The sequence below is a fragment of the Moschus berezovskii genome, chromosome 20, assembly GCF_049115385.1.
Source record: "Moschus berezovskii isolate FMDL1 chromosome 20, NW_MosBer_1.0, whole genome shotgun sequence".
NCBI classification, from domain to species: Eukaryota; Metazoa; Chordata; class Mammalia; order Artiodactyla; family Moschidae; genus Moschus; species Moschus berezovskii.
The window spans coordinates 57224217-57242684 of NC_142479.1; the positions used below are offsets into that span (position 1 = coordinate 57224217).

The window sequence follows — 18468 nt, forward strand, 5'->3', positions numbered from 1 at the left end:
CAAAGCAGCTTGACTGGGGTTTAGGGAGCAAGGAGGGTTTTCACTATACCTGTTATTTTTACATAGTGAGAATATAATCATACAATACTTATATAACGGAAAATAAATGACTGATTTTAAAGAGGGCCTGCCAAATTTAATTTTTAAAATAAACACAGAATTTTAATCAATAGGTTGCTTTGGGAGATGAAAGGGGAAATATCTTTTCTCACAGCTATTGACCTCAAAATTCTGGACCAAGAAGAATCTTACAAAACAGTTAGCAGTTTGTATCCACATTCGGAGAGAATATACTCACAGTTTCTCAGCCCAACGGTATGCCTTCCATATATTTTCATCAATGTAAGAAATATAGTTTCCTTGAAAATTTCTGTGGAGAAACACAGGTTATATCCTTGAATAGGCAGGAAAAGAATGAAGAGAATATGTAAAAGAACCATGGCCACCTAATGGGGAATACTCAAATGCAGAAAAAAAACAGATTTTTAATTCCCACAGCTTTCCAGTGTGTGTGCTTAGTCCAACTCTTTGTGACCCTCTGGACTATAGCCCGCCAGGCTCCTCTGTTCATGAGACTCTCCAGGCAAGAATACTGGAGTGAGTAGCCATTCCCTTTTCTGGGTGATCTTCCCAACCAGGGATCAAACCTTAAATGCTTAAAACGGAACTCATCTTAAACTAGCTCAACCCTCAACAAGTGGGTTGCCATTTCCTTCTCCAGGGGATCTTCCCAACCCAGGGAATCAACCCATATCTCTTCTGTCTCCTGCTTTGGCAGGCAGGTTCTTTACCACTAGCACCACCTGGGAAGCCGCATCAACATATGCGACTTTTCTCTTTCCCACATACTCAAGTCCCCCAACGCTAGTCAATGACTACATCTAGTCGGTTTTTGCCTTTGTCATGCTCTCCTGATTTTCTTTCTACTCCTCTCACAATCACTCTAATTCAGCCGTTTCTCACTTTACCCCTAGATTTTGCTAGACCATTCTATTTGGTCTCCCTGAATCAAGCTTTCCTCTCAAGATCAGTCTATATATGGAATCTAAAATAAGTCTCTCGTTTTAATCATATGTCTTTCTTGTTTGAAAACTTTCAGTGGCGCCACATATCTTACATCATCACTTTTAAACCTCCATTAGGATAGCCAAGGTTTTTCATAATCACAGCTTTCATTGTTCTCTAACCCAATTCTTTTGGGCTTCCCTGTGGCTCAGCGATAAGGAATTCACTTGCCAATGCAGATGTGGGTTTGATCCCTGGGTCAGGAAAATCCCTTGGAGAAGGAAACGGCAATCCATGCCAGAATTCTTGCCTGGGAAACCCCATGGGTGGAGATGCCTGGTGGGCTACAGTCCACAGGGTCAAAAAGAGTCAGATATGACTTAGCTACTAAACCACCAACAAGCCACTTCTTTTTATAGCCAGACTAATCGATGAAATCCTGATCATCCTCACAGGCACACATTTGCCTAGACTGTGCTGTCTGCTTTTTCTCTAACAAATCACAGCCAATGTTTTAAGTCCCAGATGAAGTTTTAACTTATCCATGCAGGTTTCCCTGACCTCCACACCCTAATAATTACAGGTTCTGGTGAACTACAGCAGATATCTGTATCTCTTTTAATGCTTAACTGCGTACTACCTCCCTTTTAAAGCACATCCCCTTTCTTCTCACCTATCATTGTCATGTTCTGCAGACAGTGTCATACTTTTGTGGCGCCCACAGTACTTAGCCCTGTGTGTTGGCCACAAAATGGGTGTTATACATAGAATGTCAGGGGACAAAGATGAGTTCTAGATATAACTGAGGAATTGAATATATAATAATAGCTAACACTAACATATATGTTAGGCACTGACATAAGAGCTTTACATGTATTGTGTGTGTTAGTCGCTCAGTTGAGTCCAACTCTTTGAGACCCCATGGAACCTGCCAGGCTCCTCTGTCCATGGAATTCTCTAGGCAAGAATACTGGAAATGGCAATTTCCTTCTCCAGGGGATCTTCCTGACCCAGGGATCGAACCTGGGTCTCCCACATTGCAGGCAGATTCTTAACCGTTTGAGGCACCAGGAAAGCCCATATATGTTAGGCACTGATGTAAGAGCTTGACATGTATTAACTCATCTAAATCTCACAACAATCCTATGAGATAACGACCATCATCATTCCCACTTTACAGATGAGGAAACTGAGTCAGAAAGCTAACAAATAAGAGACGTGGGTTCGAACCCAGGGAGTTCAGCTCTGGACTCTCTACTCTTAACCATTTGTTGTTTCACCACCAGTGAGGTGGGGAGAGGGACATGTTGCTTGCAGAGGATGAAGCAAAGATGGGAGAAGAGTAGATGTTAAGGAATTAAATGGGGTAAAAAATAGAGAAGGAAAAAGAATAGGGGTGATTATATGGAAAAGATTGGAGAAGAGGGAACAATAGTAAGGAGGAGAATGAAGATAAGGAATCGTTGACAAATAAAAGGTTAAAAATAGCAAGTTAGTCAATATGGGTTGGGGAGATGAGAAAGACCCAGGGAAACCTGGAAGAGGGGCTGCCACGTTAGGCAGGATGCGGAGAACAAATAAAGAAAGGCCATTCTTACAAGATGGTGAAGGTGCCATTGTAGGAGTTGGGCCCTGGCTCGGGCACTCTGTGGAGCTTCTGCTTTGCGCTCAGACCAACACACGACAGCATCTCATCTTTGCAGGTACAGAGCTTACATACGTTGATGGTTGTGGCATTCTGTACTGGCTGCTTCTTTCCTAGGATATGTTTTACACCAGGGGGACTTTTGGATTCTGAAAATGGAGTCAATGGAAAAAGAACCATCTGAGATGAACTCTGCTGAGGTATCGTCTCAGATGGCCTCGGTTGCTGAGATATGCTAACTCCCAGGTCCACAGTTTGGACTGTGGCTTGAGTCAGGTTTGGTGGTGGAAATGTCACCTCTGGGGGAGCCGTGGTCTGCTGCAGGGTGGTAGAATATTCAGACACCACAGCAGGTTCCGGGGTTATGGTAAGCTCCAGGTTCGTATGATGAGTTGTGACGCTGGGTGATGTTGGAGGCTGACTTTGATCCTTACTTGGGGTCTCCTGCAGGGTTGGAGGAGGTTCAGTCTCCGTATTATTCACTGCGGTAACGTTAACTTCCACGTCCATAGGTTGAACCGTGACTTCAGTCAGGTTTGGATGGGCAAGTGTCCCCTCAGGCTGTTCTGGAGGAGGAGCTGTGGTCTGTGGCAGGGCAGTAGAATGTTCGGATGTAGCAGGTTCTGGAGTTACGGTAAGCTCCAGGTCCACGTGATAAGCGGTGACGCCGGGTGACGCCGCCTCGAGTGCGGGACTTGTCACCTCGGAATACAATGGAGGCTGAGCTACAACTTCCTTAATGGGTTTTGGAGGCTGAGCTTGGGTCTGCTGCACGGTCGGAGAAGGTTCGACCTCTACAGTGGATTCCGGAGTTAGTGTGAGTTCCAGGTCCAAAGGTTGAAAGGTGACCTCGCTCAAGGCTGGGCGCTGAGACTGAACTGGCTTTGGATGTGGCAGTGTTAACTCGGGGTATGGTGGAAGAGCTGTAGTCTGCTGCAGGCCTGTGGAATATTCAGCCTCTGTCATAGGTTCTGGAGTTGTGTTAGGCCTCTGGTCCGATGGTTGAACTGTGACACTGGGCAGCAGTTGGCTCTGAGCTGGCGTTGGAACAGTCACCTCTTGCTGCACTGGACGCTGAGCTGGGGTCTCCTGCGTGGCTGGAGAAGATTCAGCCTCATTCGTGGATTCTGGAGTTATGGTAAGTTCCAGGTCCAAAGGTTGAACTGTGAACTCCGTCAACTGAGACTGAACTTGCTCTGGATTTGGAAGCGTCACCTCAGGGGGTTTGGGGCGAAGAGCTGTAGAAGATTCAGCTTCTACAGTAGGCTCTGGAGTTACAGTAGGCTCTGGGTTGAGAGGGTGAACTGTGTTGCTGGGCAGTGTTGGATTCTGAGCTTGATACTGGCCTGGAGTTGAATCAGCCACAACCTCCTTAGGTGGCTCCACAGGCTGAGGCGGTAGCTCCTGTATGGTTGGAGGAGGTTCTTCCTCCTTGGTGGGCTCTGTCTTTATGGTAAGTTCAAGGTCCAAAGGTTGAATTGTGACCTCAGTCAAGGTTGGATGCTGAACTTGAACCTGCTCTAGATTAGGAAGTGTCGCCTCCAGGGGTGTAGAAGGTTCTGGAGTTACGGTAGGCTTCTGGGCCAAAGGTTTGACTGTGGCACTGGTTAAGTTTGAATGATGAGTCTGATGCTGTCCTGGTGTTGAAACTGTCACCTCATAAAGCATTGGAGTTTGTGCTACAACCTCTGTAGGTGACACTGGAGGCTGAGATGGGGCATCCTGCTGGGCTGGGAACTCCTCTTGGTTTGGAGAAGATCCTACATTCTGAGGGGGCTGTAGAAGCTGAGGAAGGGTCCCCTGAGGGACTGGAAGTGGTTCCACCTTTGAAGGGGGTTCTGATGTCTGAGTCTGAAGCACCTGCTGTGTGGGAGAAGACACCACCTCCTTAGGGGGCTTGAGAAATACAGTTGCGCTCCCCTGGGGAACCGGAGACTGAGCTGGGTGTCCCCCCTGGGCTAAAGGAATCTCGATCCCCCCAGGGGGATCTGGAGTATGAGCAGAGGGGCCTGGAGTTAGGGCAACCGCCAGATCCATGGATTTAGCGGTGAAATGAGGCAACACTGGACCCAGAGGTGAGACTGTTACCTCATTCTCTACTAAAGGTTGAGTAGCATCATCGTCAGTGTCCTTTGGAGGCTGAGCTGGTTGCTCATCCTGGACCAGAAAAAGTTCATTTTCAGAGGCAGTCAGTGGCTGATTTGAAACCTCTTGCTGGACTGACAAAGGTTTTAACTGCCCAGGGGACACTGTAGACTGAGCTGAGGTTTCCTTTTGGGGTGGAGATGTTTTAACCTTATTAGTGAATGCTGGCGTGATGGTGAGTGCAAGATCCATAGGTTTGACAGTGGTGCTGGGCCGCTGCAGAAGCTGACCTAGAGAAGAAACCGTTGTCACATGATGTTCTGGAAAGATAACTGTAATTTCATTAGGGAGCTCTGGACGCTGAGCTGCGGCCTCCTGCTGAGGTGGAGAAGGTACAATCTCATGAGCCTGCGAATCCTGAGCTGGGGTCTCCTGTTGTTCTGAAGGTGTAATCTGGGTAACAGCTTCTGGAGATGGGACTGGAGCTGGCACTTGAACTGGCAAAGGTTCAACTTCCTCAGGCAACTGTGAAAGCAGCGTGGGGGCCTCTGGCGGGGATTCTGCATTCGTAAGGGGCACTGAGGACTGAGCCAAAGGCATCTGCTGACTTGGAGAAAGTCCTGCCACCGGAGTGGGTTCTGTGGTTATGGTAAGCTCTAGATCTGCAGGTTTGACAGTTACATTGGATATGCTTGAATGTTGAGTAGGTTGCTCCAGCAGCGTTGCAGCAGATTCTGTCTCCACTGGAGACAGAGCTAGGGTCTCCTGCTGGGTGGGAAAAGATTCAGCCTCATCAGGGGACTCTGGAGATGGAGCAGCATCTTCCTCCTGGACTGGAGGTCTAGGTACTTCAAAAGAGTCTGACAGCTGAGTCAGCGTCTCCTGCTGGGTGAGAGAGGGTTCAGCTTCCCCAGTAGGCTCAGAAGGCTGAGTTAGTTGCTCCTGTTCACTTGAAGAAAGCTCCGCTTCCTCGGGGGCCTGGCCTGTGCTCTCCTGTTGGGTTGGAAAAGCTTCAACTTCTTCAGTAAGCTCAGAAAGCTGAGCCGGTTGCTCCTGCTCACTTGAAAGTTCATCCTCCCCCAGGGTCTCTGGAGGCTTCTGCTGAGTTGCAAATTTAGTTTTCTTAGTGAGCGTAGAAGTGATGGTAAGTCCCAAATCATGAGGTTGAAATGTAACATTGTACAGGTTTGAATGAACCTGATGCTGAATGCCAGGTGGAATTATTACCTCATCGCTAATAGGAACTTGGAGTACATACTCAGTAGGGAACCCTGGAGCTTGAGTTGGGGTCTCTTGATGGAGCAGAGGAGGTGCAACCGTCTCAGGGTGCTTTGCAGGCTGAGATAGGACCTCCAGCTGGACTGGAGGAGTTTCAACCTCGTCATGTTGCTCTGGAAACTCAGATGGGGCCTCCTGTTGGGCTGGAAGAGGTTCAACCTCCTCAAAGTGCTCTGGAGGCTTAGATAGAACCTCCTGCTGGACTGGAGAAGGTTCCACCTCTTTAGTGACCTCTGGAGTCAAGGTAAGCACCAGATCCAGAGGTTTAACAGTGACATTGTGCAAGTGTGACTGCTGAACTTTATGATGCGCTACTGGCCGAGCTACAGTCTCCTTAGGTGTCTCCAAAGGCTGGGCTAGGGCCTCCTGAGGGCTTGAGGTTTCCACTTCCTCGGGGGCCTCTGAAGGCTGAGACAGAGCCTCCTGCTGAAGTAGAGGTAGTTCTACCTCTTCAGTGGGCTCCAGATGCTGATCCTGGGCCTCTTCTTGGGATGAAAAAGATTCAGCCTCCTCCTGTGTCTCTTGTTGGGTTAAAGATTCCAACTGCTCGGTAGGCGACGGTCGGCGAATGTGGTACATCTGCTGAGATGAAGAAATTTCAGCCTCAGGGGGCTCTGGAGGTTGATCTGGGCTCCCCAGAAAATCCGTAGGTAGGCTCTCCTCAGGATAAAAGTCATCCATACTGGAATCTAAATAATCATCCTGCAGTTCTTCTAGACCCTGTTTTTTTTTTCCAAGTTGTCTTGTAGTTCCAACAACAACTTTGGCAAGTGGTCGATGCTTAACTAGATCTTTCTTCAGGTTTAAGGGTGAAACAATAAACTTCGTTGGTTTTGAGCTCTTACTACCTAAAGGTGGAACAAGTATTTCAAATGATTGGTGATTTTCAGCCTGATCTAGACCTATAGTTTTAGCCTTACTTTTGTGTTGAGGAGGCAGAACCAAGGCTTGATTCTGATCCCAATCTAGCACTGGAACTGCTTCTGGGAGCTTTTGGTGCTGGGTTAGCTTGTCATCCAGATCCTCGTGTAGAATAGCAAACTTATCTGGCTCTGCCAACAACTCTCCAGCTGAATCCGAGTCCAGGTATGGAACCAGAGTCTCACTCAAATCCTCATGAGGCAGGGCCAACATGTGGTCTGGAGACGAGGAAGTCAAGTAATTAAAGCCCCCCGGCTCTGCCAGGGGTGTGAGTGCATGGGGCAATTCGGGCGGGAGGTCAGAGGAGTGTGAAGACCAGGGCTCAGTCAGCCCTGGGGGGTTGGAGGTCAACTGGACAGGGCCCTGGGCCCACTCCAGAGGCTGGGCTGCCTGAACCAAAAGCCACAACGGTTGCCAGGTAAGGAGGAGCCGTGGGGACCAGAGGCGCAGCCGGGACATGACATGCGGAGGCTCCCAGGCGCAGCGACCCAGGCCAGTGGGGCGCCGGCGCCGCCCCTGAGCGGGAGCCGAACCGTTATGTGAGCCCGCAACGCGCGTGCACCGTTAGCAACCGCGCGCCCCTCCCCCGCCCCGCGTCCAGCCCTTTATTTACGACACCTTTAGTTACGCCACCTTTATTAGGTTCGAACCAATCTGCGCCATCTGAGTGCGCCTTTTTCTCAGTCACCAGGGTGCAAACCAAGCCATCCTTCCTCTCGCACAGGTGACAGTGACCTCCGGCCGGGCCCTCTCCCCAGCCCCTCTCTGGCTCCGCGTAACCAGGCAGGATTTGGGCTGCAGACCTAAATGGCCCTGGACGCTGACAGCCCAGGGGTTTGGGGAGGAGTGGAAGGGGATGCAGAGCTTCCCAAGGAAGCCCCAGAGGCCAAGCATTCCAGGAAATTCAGAAGCGCTAGTCCAGTTCTGGCACTGTGAACTCCTCAAAGCTGAAGTCTGAGAGGCATTCTTCCTCCCTTTGGCCACATGGCTTCCAGGAAAAGCAGCTGACCTGCAAAATGAGTAGCACTAGTTAGGGTGGCGGGAGGGGAACACACCTTACAATTTTAAAGTAATTAAAAAATGTTGCTCTTTCCTCTAAACTCTCAGTACCCAAGTCTGGTCATTAATTCACCACTCTGCTATTAAGGGTTACCACCAAATCAGTGATGACTTCAAAATTTCTGTAGGAGAGGCTTTGGGCAAGTGAGTAAGTCATTGTGGGAAAGAATGTCCAACCAATTACGTTACCATGGGAAAACCTGCCCCATCCCACCTTGTTTCAACACATCCATTAATCTAGAAAAAATTGCATTGTCACTTTACAGAGCCCTACTCTGTGTACATACCTAGAGAAAACACTTAAGATGTTACAAGTCAGTATGTTTTAGTAATTTTCTTGAAATACGGTAAGCATGCAGTTTACTTTCTTCACAGTCCTTTTAAATAATCTAGTCCTTTTTGCTTGGCATGACCTCTAACATCTAAACTCCAAGAGAAAAGGAGCTTCATCTTATTCCCACTGTCCAACCTAATGGTTTTTAAATGGAACTGATTCGAAGACTGGCCTCATTTAGGAACAGATTTGTTTTTATAATCAGGTTTCCAAAATCTTTAGCATCAATACCAAATCCTTTCCTCTCTCATTTCACAGGAAGCTAGCCTTCTAAAAGCCCAAACTTTGATACGTTTGAAGTTTCCGTGACTTATCTGATTTAAATTGAATTAAAATAATTATTTTGTGAAGGAAAAACTTTCAAAATTTTTATGTCTTTCAGGACATAACCACCTTTTCTTTCTCTACTTTCTTCTCTTCAAAACAAACTTTGCAACACTGCTGCTGCTGCTGCTAAGTCACTTTAGTTGTGTCCGACTCTGTGTGACCCCATAGACGGCAGCCCACCAAGCTCCCCCAACCCTGGGATTCTCCAGGCAAAAACACTGGAGTGGGTTGCCATTTCCTTCTCCAATGTGTGAAAGTGAAAAGTGAAAGTGAAGTCGCTCAGTCATGTCCCACTCGTAGCGACCCCATGGACTGCAGCCCACCAGGCTCCTCCGTCCATGGGATTTTCCAGGCAAGAGTACTGGAGTGGCTTGCCGTTGCCTTCTCCGTTGCAACACTGGGGTGGGTTAAATAATCAGAAATCTGATTATTTATATAAATAATTATTTATATAATTATAAATTATATATTCACATTATATTATTATATATTATTAATATACAATCATATAGTATATAACAAATTAATATATAATTATACATTATAATTATTTATATTTATAATATGATATATTCTGATTATTATATAAATCAGATATTATTATATTTATATATTTATATTATTATACAAATCAATATTATATATTAATTATATAATATATGTAATTAGTTTATATATATGTTAATCAGGCCTCTATCACGTGGCCAGTGTGGGGCTCCTCAGATGCCAGACCTCCAGGCCTGCTCCTGTGGCCTCAATTCCCAAGTCTTGCCGGATGTCTGCCTGTACTCTGTGAGTCTTGCAAACACATTCCAATATATAATTAATTGATATATATAATTAATATATAATTATTATTTATATTTATAATATAATATATTCTGATTATTATATAAACCCCAAATTAAGTTCTCAATGGCATGAAACACATTTTTTGCTCTTTTTTTTTTAAATCCTATATGCAGTACATTAATGTTTTCTTTTAGAAATTTGACAACTTAATCCCTGATTTGAGGCATTCATATAACTGGTTTACAGAAAGGTCCTTCAGCAAAATATTTCACACAAAATACATATGAGATCTGGGTAAAACACCTTATTTGAAAGGCATTAAAACATTAATATAGTTTTCACACACTGTAGCATAATCACAACAAATTAAAGCCATAGTTACTTTGTTCCCAAATGCCTGCAATTCTGTTTGCGGGGAGTTCTAAGAAGCCTGTGTCTTCTCCTGTGTCCACAACTGTACAAGAACCTCATGGTCCTCAACCCTGCTATCCAAATTTCAAATAAGGGATCAGACATCAGGAAAAGTCCTAGAAACTTCCTGCCTCAAAAGCAGTTTCAGAGTTTCACATTTCCCTAAGGATGATGGAGCTGAGCAGACATGCCAAGAATCTTCTGGTTGTTTTGAATTACGGCTACCCTGGCTTTGAATCCCTTGAGTCTTTCTCTCCACATACTTGAATTAAATCCTGTAGTTCCTCTTCGGTTCTAGCATCTGTGACCTCTTCACAGGATCTATATGCCACAGCTATTTTACCACTTTCTGAAATAGAGTTAACAAATATCAATTTAGAAATTTTGTTTCAAAACTTCCTGTGCACAATGGTTGCTGCTGCTGCTGCTGCTAAGTCACTTCAGTCGTGTCCGACTCTGTGTGACCCCATAGACGGCAGCCCATCAGGCTCCCCCGTCCCTGGGATTCTCCAGGCAAGAACACTGGAGTGGGTTGCCATTTCCTTCTCCAATGTGTGAAAGTGAAAAGGGAAAGTGAAGTCGCTCAGTCATGTCTGACTCGTAGCGACCGCATGGACTGCAGCCTACCAGGCTCCTCCGTCCATGGGATTTTCTAGGCAAGAGTACTGGAGTGGCTTGCCGTTGCCTTCTCCGGTGCACAATGGTAGCATCCAATAATTAGACATTCTTTTTATTTCTAAAAGCAGAAAACAAGAGGATTTTCCTAGAAGTTCCCTCATCTGACACATATCATTACTATTTGTGAAAAAATATGTAAGAGAAGTATCCACTTTGGTTCAAAAACCTTTATGATCTTAGAAATAAGAACTAAGGAGTGATGCAGTAAAAGCTGTGGAATCAAAAATGTTCAATCACAATATGATTAAATAGGAAGGCATTAAGGAGGGGTCAAAGTGAGTTCAAGCTGGGGATAGATACCACTGGACTATACAGTAAATGTCATGTTTGAAGCGAGCCAAGTGTCTACTACTTGGGACCAAAATTCTACCAGATACAATGAACAAAGCTTTGGAGAGAGAATTTTACTGGCCTATGTACCTTTTGGACTACACAGTTTCCCTCAAGGCAAACTACAGCCACCAGGCTTTTTGGTTTAAGGAATTTTGAGTGCATATAAGGAACACCATTTGCATATTAGGGATAGGCAAACAACTGAGACAGTTTGGTTCTCAAAGGTTGTTACTGGAATTGACAGAGATTCTGCCTGGTGACCAGGGAAGTCAAACTTCACTGGAACGACTGCCCAGGCTGGAAGGCTGACACCAGTCCAAGGCCAACTCTGACAAGCAAATAAGGTCTCTGACAACTTAGCTAGCATTTCTCAGTCCCAAGCCTGCAGGGCTGTGAAACAGGGGAGCAATTCTGTTCCAGGGATATACCAACCATGAAGTTTCCTTTGGGCACAGCCTGTGACATTCTCACCCTATATAACTCAATAGGGTACATAATCAAGCTATTCAATAGCATGATCACACTCAAGGCTCACAAAAATGTATATAAGAATTGTATTCACCCAATATATCAGAAATGAAAACGGAAATTGATTCCAAAAACATAATCTAATCAACTCTTCAAGAAAACAACAACAATAATAGTCAAAATATTTTGTCTGCTTACTATGTTCTAGGCATGGTTCTAAGACTTTTACATTCATCATCTTATTTCCTCTTACAATATCCCCCACAAGGTAAGCTGAATTACTAACCCTATTTATAGATAAAGAAATTGAGATATTTAATACCTTCAAATCTCTCTGGCTAGAAAACCTGAAATTGCAACAACAAAAATATGAGACAAAGTCAAGATTCAAACACAGGTGTCCAAGGCTTATAGTCACTATACTATTCTGTATGATAAGTCAGCAATCGAGAAACAAGAACCAGATCAAACACTTTCTATATGAACTGAGGCAAGTCAGCCTACATCTAAACAGTGGGGACAGTAATATCTGTGTCACTTTTCTCATAAATGCCACAAAGAACAAATTTGAGACTGTTGCTGTGAAAGCATTTGGTAAATGAAAGAATATCTAGTGTTTTATTTATTTTTAAACATTCTTTTTTTTTACTTTTTATTTATCTATTTACTTGGCTGAGCTAGGTCTTAGTGTGGCATGCAGAATCTTTAGTTGTGGCATGTGGGAGCCGCACGCTACTTCCCTGATGAGGGATCAAACCCAGGCCGCCTGTATTGGGAGCACAGAGTCTTAGCCACTAGACCACCAAGGAAATCCCTATGTAGTGTTTTAGATAGCCATTATTTTCATCCAATTAACTTTTCAAATAAGTTTAATTGCTCATTGAAACGGAAGTACTTTAAGGACAATCAAAAAAAGTCTTACCTAAAACCACAATCTGCAGTTTCTGGAATGCATCTGTCATAGCCTTCTGAATAGCAAGCTTCTGGGTTTTCTTCCTTTTCATAAGGAGTGATAATGGCCCTAAATCTAACCAAAACAAATGAATTTAAAATGCTTATCTGGATAACTGATTTCTAGGTTATACGTTTAAAAATTTAAAAATGCACCTGTGATTCTTAGATCATTATCTTAGTGATTAAGGGTGAACACAACACTAGGGTATGGCTGAATGACTATGATGTAGTTATATTCCAGCAGGGCACGTTTTTCCTGCTCACATCTATTCTTGAAGTTCCTGAAATACTAGATGTGAGATGCAAGCTAAGAACGTGACACAAATCCCTCATTACTCACAGATTCCACATGGACAAGCTACAGCCACGCTCCTGCAGACTCCTGCGTTGAGAGGGCTGGATTCACACAGTGAGACAGATGATCTGGCCTCTCCCCAGGCGTCACTCACTCAGGTGGATGGTGGGGCCTCCTCCACTCCCTTAGCTAACAGCCCTGATTCTGACTGAAGCCCAAGTGCCATGGGAATCCATACCAATGGGAATCCCCTTTCCAGGGATCTACATTTGACTTTCTCCACTCAAGCCCTTCCATAGGAGGCTAAGGACTGAACCTTTACACAAGAGTTTCTTTAAATATTTAGACAATGATTTTGTTGGGATAACTGAAGTCCACAAGAGATCTGTATTTGAAGGACTATTTTAGCAGAAAACAAATTATTAACTAAAAATGGAAAAAAAAAAACAACCTTAATTTTCCCTCCTCCTTGGCAGTCAGTCAGTTCTAAAATTCTAAAGTTTAAGGTCCTGTCAGGTATTGCCTAAGTTAAAAACCTATCAAAGGAGAAAAACTCTGCCCAGGACTTCAGCTGCTTGGTAAAGGTGATGATGTATCTGAAAAGGCGAGTTTCAGAAAGAAAGGAAAACAGACCTTCTTCCAAGTTATCCAAAGGTTCCTCAGCCATGCCAACTCCTGGACTTCTGCACTCGTAGGATGGCAATACCACCTCTAAAGCACAGAAGAACTTCAGGCTTTGCTTCTGAAGAGGGGCCACAATATCTTCATTTTCCCTTTCTTCTTTAGGGTCAGAAATATCCTGAAGCTGTTAGGATTTTTAATTAAAGATTATACTTCAAAATATTCTGTTTTGAAAAATAAAAAACTCCATCAATCCCAGTTAATAGTTGAGGTGTCTTATAGCTTCAAAATCAAGTGAGATTTGCAAATGAATTACTAGGTACAGAGAACTATTTTTTATTATTCATCACACAAATACTGGAGAAAATTATGGACACAGCCATTTAAGTCACTGAGATGATCACAAATTCTAGGTGGCATGTCCATGCTCAGATACTTCCACGGGGAAGTCTTTCCCATCTCCTCCCTGTAGCCCAGTTCTAGTTTTCCTTCTAAAGTCTAGGAGTTCATTGTTGAAAGGGGCCTGGTTGGTCAAAGAAAATCTACAGAGTTTACCTTGATGATCCTTTTTGACCATCCATTGAAACCAAAGTAGTAATTTGCCAATTCTTGGCATCTGGAGCTGTTTAGGGCAAGGGTGTTGTGTTGAACCGCCTTATGTTGAGTGCCAAGACGAATCTAAAGACATAAGAAACCTAAAAATATCACAATCTGACATAGACTTATTTTGGATATACCTGTCTGTCAATACCAGTTTCATGTTGTTGTGTTGTTTAGTTGCTGAGTTGTGTCCGACTGTTTTGTGACCCCATAGACTTGAGCCTTCCAGGTTTCTCTGTCCATATCATTTCCCAGGCAAGAATACTGGAGTGGGTTGCCATTTCCTTCTCTGGGGGATCTTCCCACCCAGGGAGTTAACCCATATCTCCAGAATTGCAGGCAGATTCTTTATCACTGAGCTACCTGGGAAACCCCAACCAATTTCAGAGTGGTTGAAAAGATTCTATAGGACATTGGAGGAGGAAACGGTAACCCACTCCAGTATTCTTGCCTGGAGAATCCCATGGACGGAGAAGCCTGGTAGGCTACAGTCCACGGGGTCGCATAGAGTCGGACACGACTGAGCGACGGAATGGAATGGATGGAAGCAATAAGTTCACAGTGAGCCCTAAATAAGTGTTCTTTATTATTTTTAACGTCAGTACTTTTCTGCATCATTTCCAGAACCCCTGATTCATCAGAAGGTTTCCCTGACCTCTGGTGGTGAAAGAGATGATGAAAGCAACCAAGGAAGCCCAGCAGAAGCCTGTTATAGGGCTGTGGGTAAGCAAAGGAAGAAACTTTAATCATCTTATCCCCTTCTTATCCTGCTTGAGAATATGACCTGAAAGGGAGGTAAGACGGACCTGCCACTGAAGTAGGACCTTAATCTGTAGCTGTTGCTGCTACTGCTGCTACTAAGTTGCTTCAGTTGTGTCCGACTCTGTGCGACCCCATAGACGGCAGCCCACCAGGCTCCCCCGTCCCTGGGATTCTCCAGGCAAGAATACTGGAGTGGGTTGCCATTTCCTTCTCCAATGCATGAAAGTGAAAGTGAAGTCACTCAGTCGTGTCCGACTCTTTGCCACCCCATGGACTGCAGTCCACCAGGCTCCTCCGTCCATGGGATTCTCCAGGCAAGATTACTGGAGTGGGGTGCCATTGCCTTCTCCTATATTAAATCCAAATTTGTCTGCACTCCCCGAGGAGGCAGATGGGCGCATGGGGCCATAATCTGTAGCACCCCCTCCCTAAGTTACTAACCCCTGTTAAAAGAGGGAATACACATACCTCTATAAATTTTATAAGTAACCAAAAGAATTAGAGGTTCATCTACATTAACAAGCTTCTTTGAGAGTATAAATATTTTCAGCATTAACTCTCTAAATAACACAATAACACATTACTGTGGATTTTTTTACATCACTAGCACTTTGTTAAATGTCTATTTCCATTTTAAACAGGGTGTAGCATATAAATATATTAATAAAAATTTAAATAAAGTCAAAGCATTATTAATTCTTTATAGCTCTGTTTGTGCATCTTCCTCTATCACTAATTTATGAACTTCTTAAGTGCTGGAAGGAACCATATCTTGTTACCAGGAACAAGCATAATTCTTGGCATATAATAGAGGACTGAGGGTCTGTTGACTCAGTGAACGAATGAAAGAATGAGTAAATAAGAAAATGAAATTACTTTCTCCAACTGAAGCTGCCTGCTGGGAAGGAGAAATGAAGACTAATTTTTAAATGTTGAGTGTCTTGTGGGAGGCTAGGCCCTGTATGGTGAGTCATAATTTACCTGTCCCGGAAAATGAGGAAGCTTCAGAAGAGCTCTGAGCATAGTAAAGACAGTCTACATCTGGGATAACCTTGCCACAGTTCTTGCTGGCAAACAACATATAATTAAACTAGGAAACAATTGGGAGGGGGGTAAAAACTCAAGGTTCTGCATTACCTAAAGAAATCTAATATGAATGCCCTTTCCTCTCAACTATATAATTAGTTCAGTCACTCAGTCGTGTCTGACTCTTTGTGACCCCATGAATCACAGCACACCAGGCCTCCCTGTCCATCACCAACTCCCGGAGTTCACTCAAACTCATGTCCTTCGAGTCGGTGATGCCATCCAGCCATCTCATTCTCTGTCGTCCCCTTCTCCTCCCGCCCCCAATCCCTCCCAGCATCAGAGTCTTTTCCAGTGAGTCAACTCGTCACATGAGGTGGCCAAAGTATTGGAGTTTCAGCTTTAGCATCAGTCCTTCCAATGAACACCCAGTATTCATCTCCTTTAGAATGGACTGGTTGGATCTCCTTGCAGTCCAAGGGACTCTCAAGAGTCTTCTCCAGCACCACAGTTCAAAAGCATCAATTCTTCTCAACTATATAGTGACTTACAAAATATTTCCTTCATTTCTCTATCAGGGATGGGTTTTATGGTGTGCAAATCTCAAAACCTAAGCTTACGGAATGGTCTTAATGTTCAATATAAGAAAAACAGCTCATTACTCACAACTGATACCAAGTAATCATTTCATAATCTTTCCAGTAATATCTAAGTGGTTACATGAAATGGTCGCAGCCAGTAGCAGGCAGATCATAGTCTCCAAATTAAAGAATGTCTGACAGGAAATCATTTCAATCATAGGGAGGAGAGCCCAGATTAAAGAGGGTGTGAAACAGGGTACAGAAGTGGGAAGTAGTGTACCTAGAGTCACATCTGAGGAGAGTTCTCAGATTCAATCAAGGTTAAACCAGTGAGGAAAGAAATATGGGTAAGAATAGGCAGCAAGGTCAGTGGGAAGTAGCCAGGTCAAAAAACCAACCAGAGGGACTTCCCTGGTGATCCAGTGGTTAAGACTCCACCGTGCAAAGCAGCGGACAAGGGTCCAATCCTTGGTCAGGGAATTAAGATCCCACACGCCTCAGCACCACAACTAAGACTCGACCCAGCCAAATAAATAAATAAATACTTTAAAAAAGAAGAAGCCAATCAGAGGAGACATACAGTTATAAAGTGAAAGGCTTGGGAAATCTAAGCCTTATTCACTTATTCAGAGGAATTGAAAAAATCCTTGGAAAAGGAATGGTGGCTGAATGGAGGCATATAATGAAATGTTCATTCTGGGGCTCTGGGGAGGTAAAACTGGCTGGCATGTTACCATGGAGCCATATTATTAGAATAATCATGCACTAAAGAATATTTTAACCATTTTCCGGAAACTGAAGGGAGTTCTGAATAGGCAGTTTGAGAATGACGATGATGATGATGATAAAGCGTCCTTTATGTTACAACTGACTAAAGACTGTCAAGCTCACACATTTCAAATTCATATAAAAGTAACTATAAAGAACTCTTGTGAGGATTTCTTAAATTAAGGGGCAGCATAAAATGACATGGGGTTTAACATCAATAAGTTTGGGTTTGACCTCTAGTTTCCATATTTATTGTCATGAATCTTAAGTAAGTCAGTTAACCATCCTGAGTTCGAGTTTCTTTTAAAAAGAAGAGAAAATAAATGGGGGTGGGGGGAAGAAATGGGGAGCTGTGAGGGGCGGTAAGTGGAGCAATGCATCTGAAAGCATTCTGTAAACCAGAGTGCTTTACAAACGTTGGCCTATTCGTTTTAAATTCAGCACTTCATCTCAGCGGAGCAAGGAATTCCACATTTGGACCCACCTTCACTGGAGATTTCTGGAAAAGCTGCTTCTGGTTGCATGCCTTTTGGGCTCTGTGAGCATCCCTCGCTGAATAAAACTTGATGATGGCATAGAATCCAGGACCGGCCACTGCTGCGTTTGGGAAGACTCGGACCGAATACAGAAGGCCGAACTGGGAGAAGACTGTGAACAGAGAAAGCTGTAGGGTGGTCCTACGCTAAGTAAGAGCAGGAAATTTCAAGCCCAGGAAACCAAGTTGCCCATTGCCTTATATTTCCCCCAGCGCTTCGCCACAGGCAACGGTGGTGAGCCTGCAACTCCAAACACTTCTCATTTCACAAACAAGTTTCCCTCTGAACTCCTAAGCTACGAGAAGCATTAGGAGGCAGTGTGAGGCCTGCTGGGAGCTATCTCTCAAAAATCTGTAAGGGCGAGTAGACTGCTCCGGTCGGCTCTAGACCACAGGCGGGCGAGGTGCTGAAGCAGGGCCCCGGGGCTCCCAATTACTAGGGCGCGAGGCGGCTTTCTCCATCCCTCCCTCCACCGCGGCCTGGCTCACTTGCAAGGCCTCGGCCGTGGGTCCAGAGCTCAGTTCCCACACAAGCAAGGTTTTGTCACTCCCTGTGGGAACCGCGAAAGGTACCAATTCCGCCATCCTACTGTCACCGCGCGCGCGCGGGCGGCTCGCGAGCAAGCCGCACGGCGCCTGCGCACGGCGCGCCCGCGCTTTTTTAAAAGGAGAGCGTGACGGGGGCGGGGCCAGCTCTGGGGGAGTGAGACGAGGGCGGTGCTCGGACCTCGCCTTCGCCCCGCCCACTCCTGGAGGGTCTCCGCCTCTAGTTCCCCTTCCGCAGTTCCGTCGCCTGGGAGACCTTGGAGTTTAGTGATTCTGCTGCTGCTGCTGCTAAGTCACTTCAGTCGTGTCCGACTCTGTGTGACCCCATAGACGGCAGCCCACCAGGCTCCCCCGTCCCTGGGATTCTCCAGGCAAGAACACTGGAGTGGGTTGCCATTTCCCTCTCCAATGCATGAAAGGGAAAAGTGAAAGTGAAGTCGCTCA

At 44.9% G+C, this 18468-nt stretch overlaps 2 protein-coding genes across 5 annotated transcripts in view; both read right to left on the reverse strand.

Annotated features, from left to right (window-relative positions):
* LOC129538528 (uncharacterized) overlaps positions 1-7393 on the reverse strand; it is a 50938-nt gene extending 43545 nt beyond the window's left edge. For 2 of the 3 annotated variants that reach the window (XM_088828566.1, XM_088828565.1), the window contains exons 1-3: positions 4475-7393; positions 2604-4090; positions 299-370 (exon numbers count right to left, since the gene is read on the reverse strand). In XM_088828566.1, coding sequence (XP_088684692.1) covers positions 299-370; positions 2604-4090; positions 4475-7393 — 4478 coding nt within the window. Of the gene's footprint in view, positions 1-298; positions 371-2603 lie in introns of all 3 variants that reach the window. The other variant, XM_088828564.1, reaches the window with a different exon arrangement.
* Positions 7394-7704: 311 nt separating this feature from the next.
* RDM1 (RAD52 motif containing 1) lies at positions 7705-18119 on the reverse strand. Of its 2 annotated transcripts, XM_055397659.2 has the most exons (7): positions 17968-18119; positions 17428-17607; positions 13762-13884; positions 13219-13390; positions 12259-12363; positions 10121-10206; positions 7705-7943 (listed from the first exon to the last, which is right to left on the reverse strand). In XM_055397659.2, exons 1-7 carry the CDS (start codon positions 18061-18063, stop codon positions 7848-7850), a joined length of 858 nt encoding a protein of 285 aa, XP_055253634.1. In that variant the 5' UTR covers positions 18064-18119; the 3' UTR covers positions 7705-7847. The 2 variants fall into 2 exon arrangements, with proteins under 2 accessions (XP_055253634.1, XP_055253647.1); XM_055397672.2 differs by lacking the exon at positions 13762-13884.
* Positions 18120-18468: the final 349 nt, after the last annotated feature.